Below are 13198 nucleotides of genomic sequence, written 5' to 3'. Positions count from 1 at the left end.
CCATTTTGAGTTAAACGTCACAATACACTAAATTTTTCTTTATTATGGGCTCAATCGACTACGACGCCCAAATTCATTATTATATACATCCTTACCACCGTGTTTACGAGAAAAGCATCGTAGTTCATAAACACCATTTATTAATTTCAACAACATTCATAGTGATCAGTATCGCGGTTTAAGATTATCGCGTTAAGTAGACAAGAACTTACCGATGAAATCAAAAGTTACTTACGTACAACTGAGATCAGGATGAAGTAACAGGCTCAATGCCTACTAGCCCTCGTAGACCATGCCCTCCACAATATAAACCCAACATCTTGTAAGGGTACTTTTGAAACCCAACACATATTAAAATGTTCAAGTTGGCTCAATGGATTTTTGGACTAATCCTGCAAAAGTATCTAAATTTCGTGACTTGGATCTTAATACAAAAATCATGGATTGAAATTCTTGGAAATCCCAACACAAGGAATGCTGATTTGGTATTGTAGTCAAAAGTTTTAAAAATTATGGTAAAGACTGTAGTGATTTGATTAAGAGAATCAATTAATCTCCTGCATATAACTAAGTTACATTAAACTGGACAAATGTATTTAAACCAAAAAACTACTTTAAAATGGTGATGTTATTGGAGAAACGTGGGTACTTGTAATGATCGCTTACAAATAAGTACATAAATAAGTCATTAAAAATATTTAAGGGTTGTTATATTATGAAGTAATAACGTCATTGGAACACCACAAGTTTTCTAATGATATTTAATATAATTTTCACTCAATGTTTAGAAATTCTGAATTTTAAACTAAAAATGTATTTCTATGATGCTAGAAAAATTATAAAAAGATATACACAATTTCAAAAGACGCATGAGTAAATAGTAGCTGTAGAATATACTTTTATATACTAACAGATCCTTTGCATACTCTATCATTATGAGATCAAGTATATAAAATAGCTTTTGCCCGATAATTTAATGATTATCGTTACATACACAGCTGATATCGAAAAAAAAATTACAGCAAAATTTAGCTTTTATCTCATATAACATATATTATGAGTTAATCTGGCAAATTTTGCATTGTGGTGTTTTGACAATAATAAGCTTATGGCATCATCAGCATAAGAATACAATTTAGCAAATATCGGGGGCCTATGTTTGAAAAACAACAAAAAGTTATTGAGAGAAGTATATTTGTTTGGTCTTGCACCTTGTTACGCGTAGTGTATACTTTATTGTATTATTTCTGTATTTAAAAAAATCTTTAAAAATAAATTCTAAAAAAGCAAAAATCAATCTATGTACTAACTTACAACTTTTGATGATATGCCAACATGGTGTCTTCTTCTGTATTCTGTATGTGTTCTTTTAAAGGTAATTACAGTTGTCTACAAGTTGAGTTAACATTTACCCGTGATCGTGCATATTATTTTACAACCGTTTTCATACCTGGCATTATATTGGTGACTTCATCCTTTATTACCTTCTGGCTGGAATGGAACGCAGTGCCAGCCAGAGTTATGATCGGTACGTAGAATTCTTCCTTCCTTTCAAAAAAAAAAAAATAAATAATTAAACTATACATACAACATATATTTTGATTTCTCTCTCTCTACTTAAATATATTGTAACTGTAGCAACTAGATATGCATAAATACAATTAAATGTTTATTAAACCAAAAGTATCTGTGTAAAAAAGAAATTATGAAAATACATATTTTTCATAAATACTAGTTTATAGTTGTCGTTATATCGTACTTATTCGTTATCAATCTCTATACTCTTTCCCTCTTATGTACATACATACAATATAACTAAAATAAAATCAAAAGGAAACAATTCAAAAGTAATTGATATGTTTTTACATCCGCCCCCTCGGATGTTGGACTGAGTTTTAGGTTAAAAGTTTTGTTTTAACTTTTATTCTTAGAAAAAATAAAAGAAAACAATAAAACAAGAAAAGTTAAATGTTTTGATTGTTTGTTTCATTGTCTATAATTCTATTAGTAGCAAAAACATTAAAATCTACAGTTTTAAAAGAATATGTCAGTGTTTTTGAGGTTTTAACTCTTATAGTAAGAAAAAGTTTATGTTTTTATGTTCTGTTCCTTGTAATTTATTTAACAGCAGCAGTTCAAATACAAGTTCTATAAAAATTCGAATAGAAACATTTTTGTTATTTTGTCTAGTTTTCTCATTTATCTCATTATTTAATTGTATTTTCCTTCCAATTACTTGATGTTTGATTTGATCTGCACTGCATGTCTTATTTCATTGCACAAAATTACATACACCGTTAGTACATTTACAACCATTCATATAAATAAACAATCACACAAATTTGTATCTCATGCACTCATATTATTTTGATTATAAAAAGTATGAAATTTTAAAAGTCAACATTTCGAAAATAAAAAAATTGGATCATTTTATACAACTACGTTCCACAATGCAATTTTTCTGCCTCAACGCTCTCAATCGTGATTTAACCATTGCGAACTGATTTACATTTGACTCCATACAAAATTTCAACTAAGAACGAATGGAGGTCATCACAATTATGATTCGAACATCACAAAACTTTGTCAGATGACACAAACAAATTTTAAACCCTCATATCTAAGTCCGCTTTTCCAAAGTTAAGCTGTAAATTTTTTCGCCACACAAATTTTCGATATGCCTTAATAAAAGGTTTTAAGTTAAATTAGAAAAAGATGACATTACAGCAAATATAATATAAATATATACATATAAACATGTTGTGAAATAAAAATGTCCTAGTAAGAAGTCCCCAGAAAGGTGTTCTTTTCTGGGGACCTCTTATCGAGCCACTAGTAGGCCCATGAGGTCAAAACTCAAAACATAAACATGACAAATCAGAAAGCGTTTTTTACCCTTGCATTAAAAATATCTTATACTAAAAAAATTAACTAAAATACCACTTTTTGATATTGTTAATAATTTCACAAATTTCTCTAATTCATAACCACGGTGCAAAAACAGCAAATATATGATAAAAAAATGAAAGATAATTCATTACGAAAAGAAAAAGGACCTCATGAAAAAGTACACAACAAGCTGCTTTCATATTTAATTTTTTTTAATCCTATGAAATATGATTTAAATATTTGCAATATTTCGATATTCTCACTGATACATATCGACATATTATTTATTTGTTTGCCATATTTACAAAACTTACTGGAATTTATAGTATATGATCCGATATTTAATATATTAACAAATATATTAACAAAAATAAAAAATATTTTTTTTTTATCACGTTACCTTTTATGGAGAAAAACTTATACTCAAGAAAATACATCTAAATATATTTATTCTATTTAAATAACTTACAAGTAGACTTAAATGTCTCTCTATTTTTGTTAAAAATATTTCAAAATAAAGTAAAAAACAAAAATAATGTACATTTATAACATAATTATTGTTGTTGGGTATCATATTGTCGGCCACGCCCGACTATACATTCATACTTGTTCAAACAATTTTTCTACGACCTAAATTTTATATATAATGTAAATTAAAAAAAAAAACAAGACGAACAAGATTTCAACGTCGACTTTTTGTGGTCTCTCTACATTGATGCAGAGCCGACACAGTACAGTGAATTACCAACATTTGACTACTTAAAATTAAATTTTCAATCTATTTCAGAGCTATCAGCAGACAAATATATGGGTTGTTGCGGGGAACCCCACACCCTATATATTCCGGTAGTTCTATTTTATACCCTACACCACTTCAGTGGGGAGGGTATATTGGGTTTGTGCTGATGTTTGTAACATACAAAAATATTCGTCCTATACCCTCCATAAAGTATACCAATCGGCTTAGAATCATTTTCTGAGTCGATTAAGCTATGTCCGTCCATGTAAACCTTGTGCGCAATTTTCAAGATAATTGGATGAAATTTGGCACACACTCTTCTTTTGGCCCAAGGACGAAGCCTAATGAAAATGGTTAAAATCGGTCCATTAATTCGACTAGCCCCCATACAACCGTACTCCCCAAATAGGGATTTTTGGCTTATAATTAACTTAAATGATCTATTATGTTAAAAAAAGTCGACAAAACTTAGTTTTATAGAACTTAAGATGACACTACCGGTTTTTGTAACGATCGGGCTTCATTTGACCCTATCCCCCATACAAACTCCCCTTCAGAAAATGACTCAAAGGTCAAAACTCACTTACAAACACTAATAACACTTTTAAATTCTACATAAATAATACTGAAGAAGACTTAACTCCCCCTACCAACATTTTTAAGGATAGGGCCATATTTTGCCCTACTCCTCTTTGGGCCCTCTTAAAAAAATCTCTTTTTTTGCCAAAAAAAAAAAAGTAAAAATATTCCGAAATAAAGTTAAAAAACAAACCAAATGCTTTATTTTTTTAAATAATCCCCATTTTTAACATACATACTGACTGGTGTAGGGTATCATATGGCATCATATGAAACGCTCACTATTTTAATACTACTCATTTTTAGATAAATAACCTCAAATGGAATTTTTTTTTTATTTTGAAACAATAAATTTTTTGGGGAAAATCGTTTGAACAAAACTCTGTCTGTCCAAAATGTTCAACTTTGGATGGATAGACCAGTTTGTGCATGGTCTATCCATCCAATTGTGCAATTTTCGTTAATGACGATTTTTTGAGTTGGGTTATTTGATATGAAATTAGCCGTTTATGAACTAGCTATAGAATCAAATATATAAATTTAGCATTGTCTTATACATGTAGTTTGGAATTTAATTATAACAAATTTCATATTCATATATCTCTGGGAGAAATTTGAAATTGCTAAGATTTATTCAATTACTATATAACACCTATTAAAATAAAATAAAATAGATCTCCTGAAACATCATATGTATAATGAAATAAAAAAAGATAATAAATATGAATATTTATACATACGTACATATGTATACATACTTACATATATGGAATTTCATGTCACGTAACCCAACTCAAAAAATTGATTTTTGAAATTTGCACAAACGTTAGTAATATTGGATAGTAGGTTCGGCTCTATCTGTCAAGAATTTAGAGAGGGTCAAAGGTATACATTTTGGTCATACAGGGTTTAATTCAAGTGAATGTATTTTTTCACCTATTGGTCCTAGCAAAAATTGTCTAAAGAAGTTCAGATAGCTTTCTCTTCATTCTTTCCTAATTATTTTTTAATTTTTAAAAATGTTAATTTCACCCAAATCGCAAGACAATGATTTTAAAAGTTGGGTCACTTGACACGAAATTCTCCATATACTAGGTATAATCATATATATGTCATATCCTTTAGTATGCAAACATTATTTATATATTATACTTAAACGTATATACTTTAATCGTATGCACTTTTAGTTCCATGCACATCTATGGCAAATTTTATCCATGTTGCCTTTCGTAGATATAGTTATACCATATTTTTGCTTTTGCCGAATCCAATTGCGTTCACCTACTATAACCGCACATACCCTCAGAGACACCCATACACATTCACCTACAAATTCAATCATTTCACGCTCAAACAGTTCAAACAAATATTAATAAAAAAATCAAATATTCAAATACTATCATTGAAATGTATCAGCAACATTGAGACCAAACAAAAATAGACCAAAAAGAAGAAAAAATATTGAAAATACAACATATTGTATTTTATTTTTAGTCCATTTTTTTATTTATTTGGTAATAATATTAATCGATTTTTAATTTCTTTCCCATGTTACGTTTTAAATCAAAAATATGTATAACGAAAACTTTCAATTACAACTACAACAATAACGACGGAAAAAAGGTGTAACAACAATGTTGAATTTTTTCACAACATCCAACGGTTTCCGCAGCACACTACCAGTGGTCTCGAATCTTACAGCGATGAATGTCTGGGATGGAGTTTGCATGTGTTTCATTTACGCGTCCCTGCTGGAATTTGTTTGCGTCAATTATATGGGACGTAAGCGGCCACAGCACAATGTAGTTTATCGACCCGGAGAAAATCCTGTTACACAGGTAATGTATACAATCAATCGAACAACAATAATATTACAAAAAAAAACTTTTAGGTAGAAAAACCAATCAAGTACAGTTAGTTAGTCCATTTATTCCATTTAAATATTTATTTATTAAACTGTGTATGTATGTTTATATGAACTTTATGAACTCCAATCTCTCTATCGCGTTGAACACATACATACATAGAATAAAAAACAACTGAAAAAATATAATAATAAAAATTTAGAACGCTTTAAGGAATATGTATAAAAACATATTTTTTGGAGTGGCATAAATTGAATTGCTAAATCAGTTTAAACAGAATCAAATTTTAAAACCAATCAAAAAAAATATAAAACAAAAACGGATCAAAATCGAACAATTCATGAAACAACAAAATCAATCAGTCAATCTATCTATCTTTCTCTTACCTCTCTCCCCCTTTATCTCGTTATATATTTTTCGATTACCCTGTATTCTCTATTCTCTCTATAAAACAGTCAATCAATCGATTATACTTTTACTTTCCTTTACCATTTTTTGTTGAATTTTCTCCTTATCATTTGTATTCATTTTTTATGTTTTTTTCTTTTGAAATGGTTCATTCTCTAATGATCACAAACAATCGATTTATTCACTCTCTATAAAGTATTATATCGTACGCTCTCTACATATTCTTTCTCTTTTTAATGTATCCTCAAATATTTAATAATAAATAACAACAACAATATTCTCTTCATATTTTTAAAATAAAATTCTCTCTTTATCTATTAAATTTTTTAATAAATATTAGAAATTTATTTATATATTTTCAACTTTTTGAGTTTTTATTTATTATATTTTTAAAACAATAATAATCAAAAACAAAAAAGAACAATCTTTTATTTATATTCCTAATAATTTTCTGTTTACTTAGTGATAAATTAATTTAAATAAAAAAAAACATTTCTAACTATTAGTAGCATTTTGTATTTTAACAATAAAAAACAAAACTAAAAATACAACGAAAAATAATTTATGTGTTTCTATTTTACATAAATATAAAAATATTTAAAATTTAATTCAAATATACAACAACACCAGTTCTTTCTCTCTCCTACTTAATATTTATTATAAATATATTTTGTTTTTATTTTTGTTAAAATTTTTAGTTAAATTTTTATTTAAATTCAGTTTGTTTATAATTTCTGATTGTTTGTTTTGGTATGTGTGAAAATGTTTTTTTTTCTATTTTCGGTTTGTACTCCTTTTTGTCCTGCAACAATAAACAACAATAAAATAATAATATAATAATATAATAATAATTAATTCCTTTAATTGTTTTTGCATCAATTAACCAAATTATTCAATTACTATAAACCATCAATCAATATCAATAACAATATTTAGTTATAAATGATCTTAACCAAATTGTTATTAATGTGTTCATGTGTGTGTGTGTGCGTGTCTAATAAAATCTCATTTTATCCATTTGATTTTTGTTTCCCGTCTATTGTGATTTTTTTGTTTGTAATATTTTATTAAATATTTTTGAAAAATTCTTACAAAACAAAACGTACTTTAAATATTGTTATGATAATGTGCAAGTTGACTTCAAAATTGTCTAAATTCTTAGGTCCACTTACAGTAGTTTAGAGGACTTAGGTATGTATTTCCATTGTATATAAAATGTGATCAACCATGAAATAAACAATAATAGAATACACTTCAATATAAATTCCGTGAAATGTATGTTAACATTAAACTTTTTTTTCTAATTTTAAGAAGTTATAAATTTTAAAAATAGTATATATATGTATATATAGTATTATATGTATTATTTTCTCATATATAGTCCATATAGTAAATTTGATCATGTGCTAGAACAGTAGTTGCGCCTTCGCTTCTAGTCGGTAAATTAAGTTTAAATTAGTTTGTAATATAATTAAAAGTAATTTTTTAAAAGATTTATTTATTATAATGGTCGATATTTTCAATCTGACTTCATTAAGTTCCAAACTAAATACGACAATGCTAAATTAGTATCTTCGATTCTAAATCTATACATTTTAAGCATTTTTTATAAGTATGCGATACTTTTTGATCTGATCTTTAATTTAAAGTCCCCACGATACTCTCCAACATTTATGCATTAAGCTTGATACCAGATTCCTTTGGAGAACTCGACATAACACTTTTATTAGTGTCATAGAAGCTCACCTAATGCTCTGCTTCTATATACACCCAATATGTAAACTTCTTTGGGTTTTAACATTTGTACTCAAATCAGGGATAGACAAATGAATTTTGTTTTAGTATCAAACTAAAATGTTTTTTTTATACCCTACACCACTATAGTGGGGAGGGTATTATATGTTTGTGCTGATGTTTGTAACATACAAAAATATTGGTCCAATACCCACCTTAAAGTATACCGATCGATTCAGAATCATTTTTTGAGTCGATTAAGACATGTCCGTCCGTCCGTCTGTCCGGCTGGCTGGCTGTCCATGTAAACCTTGTGCGCAAGGTACAGGCCGCAATTTTCAAGATAATTTGATGAAATTTGGACCAAGCATGGTTTTTGGCACAAGAAGCCTATTGAAAATGGTTGAAATCGGTCCATTATTTCACCTAGCCCCCATACAACCGTACCTCCCGATTTTAACTTTTTATACCATAATTACGTCAAATATTCTGCTATCTCTCTAAAAATTGACACAAATAAGTTTTATATAAGTATAAATGATACTGCAGATTTTCGTAAGGATCGGCCTATATTTGACCCTAGCCCCCATACAAACCCCCTTCAAAAAATGACTTAAACGTCTAAAATTGACTTGTATCGCAATGAAACTCAACAAAACTAACTGTTATTTAGAAATATATCCTTTTCCCAAATTTACCGAGGATCGGCCCATATTTGACCTATATAAAGCCTCATTTAGAAATTTTAGTTTTTTATCAATAAATGGCTTAAATATTTTGGAATTATGGTAATATTCAACATAAAAGTTTCTTTACAAAAAATAAAAATTTTATAAAAGTAAAAATTGTAAAAATATACTCATGGTGTAGGGTATCATATGGTCGGCCATGCCCGACTATACTTTCCTACTTGTTTTTTTTTTTTTTTTTTTTTTTTGCTAAAATTTGTAATTTCTGAAATACTTTTATATTTATACATTTTTAAACAGTAGTGTTTTATCATTTTGTCTGATAATATTGAAGAAAATTCCAATACTCTATAACTTTATTAACAGTTTTCTCGAACTTTTCGTTAAAGCAATTTTGAGAATATAACCAAACAATTTTTGGAAAAATATTTGAAATTTTAAAGTAACTTTTTCCTCCATATTTTTAATCTGTATTTTTTTCAAAACGATTTTAACAGACAGACTTACTACCAGTTAAACGATAATCGGATATTGAGTTTGTGGCACTGAATGTATCAAGATTTAGGAGTATCACGGTACATTTAAACATCAAATAGTTTCAAAAATGGTATAAATTTTTCCATTATGTTTAGATTATGAGGGTGCTCACGATTTAAGAAAGCGCTCGGAAAAAAAGCAATGCCTCCTAAAAACAAGCTTAAGTATAGTTGTTAGTTAGGCAGCCTGTAGTCATACGAATTATTATTCCACCTCATGAAAAACAACTTCTGGAACACATTAAAATATTCGCCTAAGACCCCTAAAAACTTATATATTCTGGGTCCTTATTATATTCTGAGAGAGTCTATAATTGACCCTGTATTCTTCAGAAAATTACTTCAACGCTTATTACTTGCCCAGAAATAAAAATACAGAGATAAAATGTATGAGCCAAAATCTGTCTACCAAATTTTGTGAGATCGCTATTTTGCAGCTATCAGACCAAACAAATAATATCTTCGCCAAAAAATAAGATGTGTATGAATAATATTTTTATTATAATGATTTTTTTATTTTTACATTTTCGCAGTGAAAAGAAAACACTTTTAAATAAGTTGTGATCAAAAATATAAAAATATTTTCGTCGTAACTTAGGAGTCAGACACCAAATATTAATGCTTATCCAGTAAAAAAAACTTCCAAAAAAGCAAAAATCAAATATAATTTACTCAATTGAACTGCTGATAAAAATTTACTCTTTTGACATTTTGCAAGAAAACAGGATCACGAAATAACAAACTGTGAACGCAGTTTTATTTCATTTTATCTCTAGTTTCAGACTGGTTTGTATCTAATTTTGAGTGCTATTTTTGAAGTGGTGATAAATGTTATTCTTTTGGATGTACTTCGTCTTATTTTTGCTGGGTATGCTTTTTCGATATGTTAAACTTTGCGTACCTTACTACGACCATCTGAAAGACGCATGAAAAGACATTTCTCCTGAATAAAAAGCAATAACAATTTTAAATTTGAAAGTAAAATGTTAACATACATTTCTAAATATCAAGAAAAATCAGAGCAAAGGCAAGATATATTTCAATAGATTTTTTTTTTAAAAAAACTCTATTGTAAAATCTTTTTTTTAAATAAATAACTAACATATTTAATATACATATAGAATACTAATTTAGTTGTTGTTTAAATGAAATTTTCGATTTAAACGTACTCGTATTAAAAGTTTAATTAAATATGAAAATAAAAAAACTGAAAATATCTATATACAAAATCTAAATCTATTTATTAACATTGTTCCCAATTTCAGTGATTTACTTAAAAATTACCTTTTAAATCGATCTGTGTAACTAACAAAAAATAAAAAGAATCATTTTGATTTTGAAAATTATGAAAAAAATAAACTTTAAAAAAACATTCATTACATTTTCATTTAAATTAATATAAAAACAAAAAGAGCAATTTACTTTTCTGTTTCTTTAATTTAAACAAGTATTTAGTTTTCATTTTAATCGTATTATTTGAATTAATTTCAAGAAATAATAATGACGAGAAACATAATTTAATAAATTTTAAACTTAAATTCAAACTAAAGTTAAGACATATAAAAAAAGAAATTCAAAATACATTTACATATTTGATTTAACACCAATCTTAAAGTGTGTTTTAGTATCAACAATATTTTATGTAAATTTTCCAGCGTCTTCCAGCGGTTCTAAGCAGGATTGGAGTCATTCTTGCAAGTCCTTTGGTAAGCTATCAAATCATGCACATCCTCTTCTCTCTTTTCAAAACAACACAAACATATACATACATATACAAATCAAAACTAAATCCAAATCCATGTTTATACACACAAAAGACACAATTATTAACAAAACAAATATAAATTTAAATATAAAATACATATTCCAGCCAAATTCTCCAAATTCACCAATTCACACTGATTATCAACATTGTCAGACATCCTTTCATCCACTCACACAACCACTCAACTATCACATCACACGTCAAAAATCACTTTAAATCACTAACAAACAAACAAAAAAACGCTGCTAAATAAAACTCTAGAATTCGATATTTGAAAATAAAAGTACTGAATTCGTTTGAGGCAACAATTTATAGTCAAAACTAAAACAAAACAAAATAATTTAATATAAAAATTCAAAACTTAATTTTTGATATTTCAAAAAAAAAACGCTTAAACTAAAAAACCAAATAAACAAACAAACAAAAATGGCATGTGAATTTCGCTTGAATTGCAAACTGATTTATTATGAATTTTTCGTTTAATCATTTAGTTGATTTCTTTGTAGACGCACGCTTTTGAAAGTATTTTTTATTATTTATAAACAATTTTACTTAATGCCATTTATAGAGTTATATTCCTTTTAATTTTTCTTTTATTTTTTGTTAATTTATTTATTTAAATAAAATATTCTTGTTTCTTTTTATTTACGATTTCAACTCAATTCAAGATTAAGGACCATTTATATGTTCAAATGTATTTCTTTTGTTAATGTTTTGTTTTCTGAAACATATTGACCATCAAATCCGTTCATTAAAAATATAAGACAAACAAAAGAAATGAAAACTTGAAATTAATAATTAAATAACAAAAGAAAGAATGAATAAAATAAAAAAACACACTTTAAGGTCACTTATAATTGGGAAAAATGTTACGTGTGTATTCGTTTTAATCGTATTTATCGTATTTCCGTAGTAGTTTTTAATTGTATGTAAATAAATATTTAACAAAACCATTTAAAAAAACTAGTTTAGTTTATAATTTCTTTTAATTACATTTATTTAGAATGCTTACAGTTACTATTACAATAATTAGAATTTGAAATGTATTTAATCGAATTTACACACTTACATACATACAAAACATGTAAATATTAATAAAATATTATATATTATTTATATGAAATACAAAAGAAAACAATTAATGAATAATAACACATACTCACATACAGCGAAAGGAAATGCGTGCGAAAGACATTATGCAATTGTGTGTGAGTGTGTGTATATGTGCTTGAAAGCAGCTGAAAATATTATTACCGACTAACTGATTCTCTAGGATACACCACTCTCTTCATGAGTTACGAATTGGGAAACAATTTTTGAAACAAATAATTACAATATTCTGTTAATAAGGACTCGTTAAAATTGCTTATGAGTTTTTATTTTTTTCTTTCTTTTATTAATTATTTTGTTAATTTTACCAAGATATTTATTTACGCTGTAATTGGCTTTAAATTCAGTTTTATCTATTTCTTGTTTTGCGCATTTTCACATTTCTATGGTTCGAATGGCTACAAAAATGTTCAATTGTGTTTTTTTTTATATTCTGTGAACTTTAAACAAAAAATAAGATAAATTGTGATAAAAAGCGTTGGTTCGTTTCTCGTTTGTACCTAGACGTGGAAATGTTGACAGACATTAGATAATATTAGACATTATATAAGAAAATATATAGTAAAGATCTGGAGATAAAAGCACTTTTATAGAGTTATAAAGTATATTTATTAGAGTTCACTGATAAAATTTACATCCCTTTTAGGAACCCTTCGAAATTTTTTTCTGATACTGCACCAAGGTTTTCAGGAAAAAGTTTGAGTCCCAAAAATTTCGTTTAAGTGACATATTTCATTCAAAATGACTATATATAGTTTGGCTTTAAATTCGAATAAAAAACGAATAGCATCTATAAGTGCGATATGTGCTCATCTTCTATTTCAATAGGTATTAAAATACTTCATTCTCCAAAATTTCCCGTATTTATTGAAAATTACAATGTT

At 27.2% G+C, this 13198-nt stretch overlaps 1 protein-coding gene across 27 annotated transcripts in view; it reads left to right on the top strand.

Moving 5' to 3' along the window:
• The window catches only part of LOC111683232 (myosin-G heavy chain), a 122860-nt gene that overhangs the window by 92007 nt on the left and 17655 nt on the right, over nt 1-13198 (top strand). For 21 of the 27 annotated variants that reach the window (XM_046951432.1, XM_046951429.1, XM_046951427.1 and 18 more), the window contains 3 exons: nt 1376-1528; nt 5831-6045; nt 11095-11145. In XM_046951432.1, the coding sequence (XP_046807388.1) occupies nt 1376-1528; nt 5831-6045; nt 11095-11145 (419 nt within the window). The remainder of the gene's footprint in view (nt 1-1375; nt 1529-5830; nt 6046-11094; nt 11146-13198) is intronic. The other 6 variants (XM_046951444.1, XM_046951442.1, XM_046951439.1 and 3 more) reach the window with 2 other exon arrangements.

This window comes from Lucilia cuprina, chromosome 5 (assembly GCF_022045245.1).
Source record: "Lucilia cuprina isolate Lc7/37 chromosome 5, ASM2204524v1, whole genome shotgun sequence".
NCBI classification, from domain to species: domain Eukaryota; kingdom Metazoa; phylum Arthropoda; class Insecta; order Diptera; family Calliphoridae; genus Lucilia; species Lucilia cuprina.
Note: the sequence above shows the minus strand (reverse complement) of the source record. Positions and strands in the feature narration are given on the sequence as shown.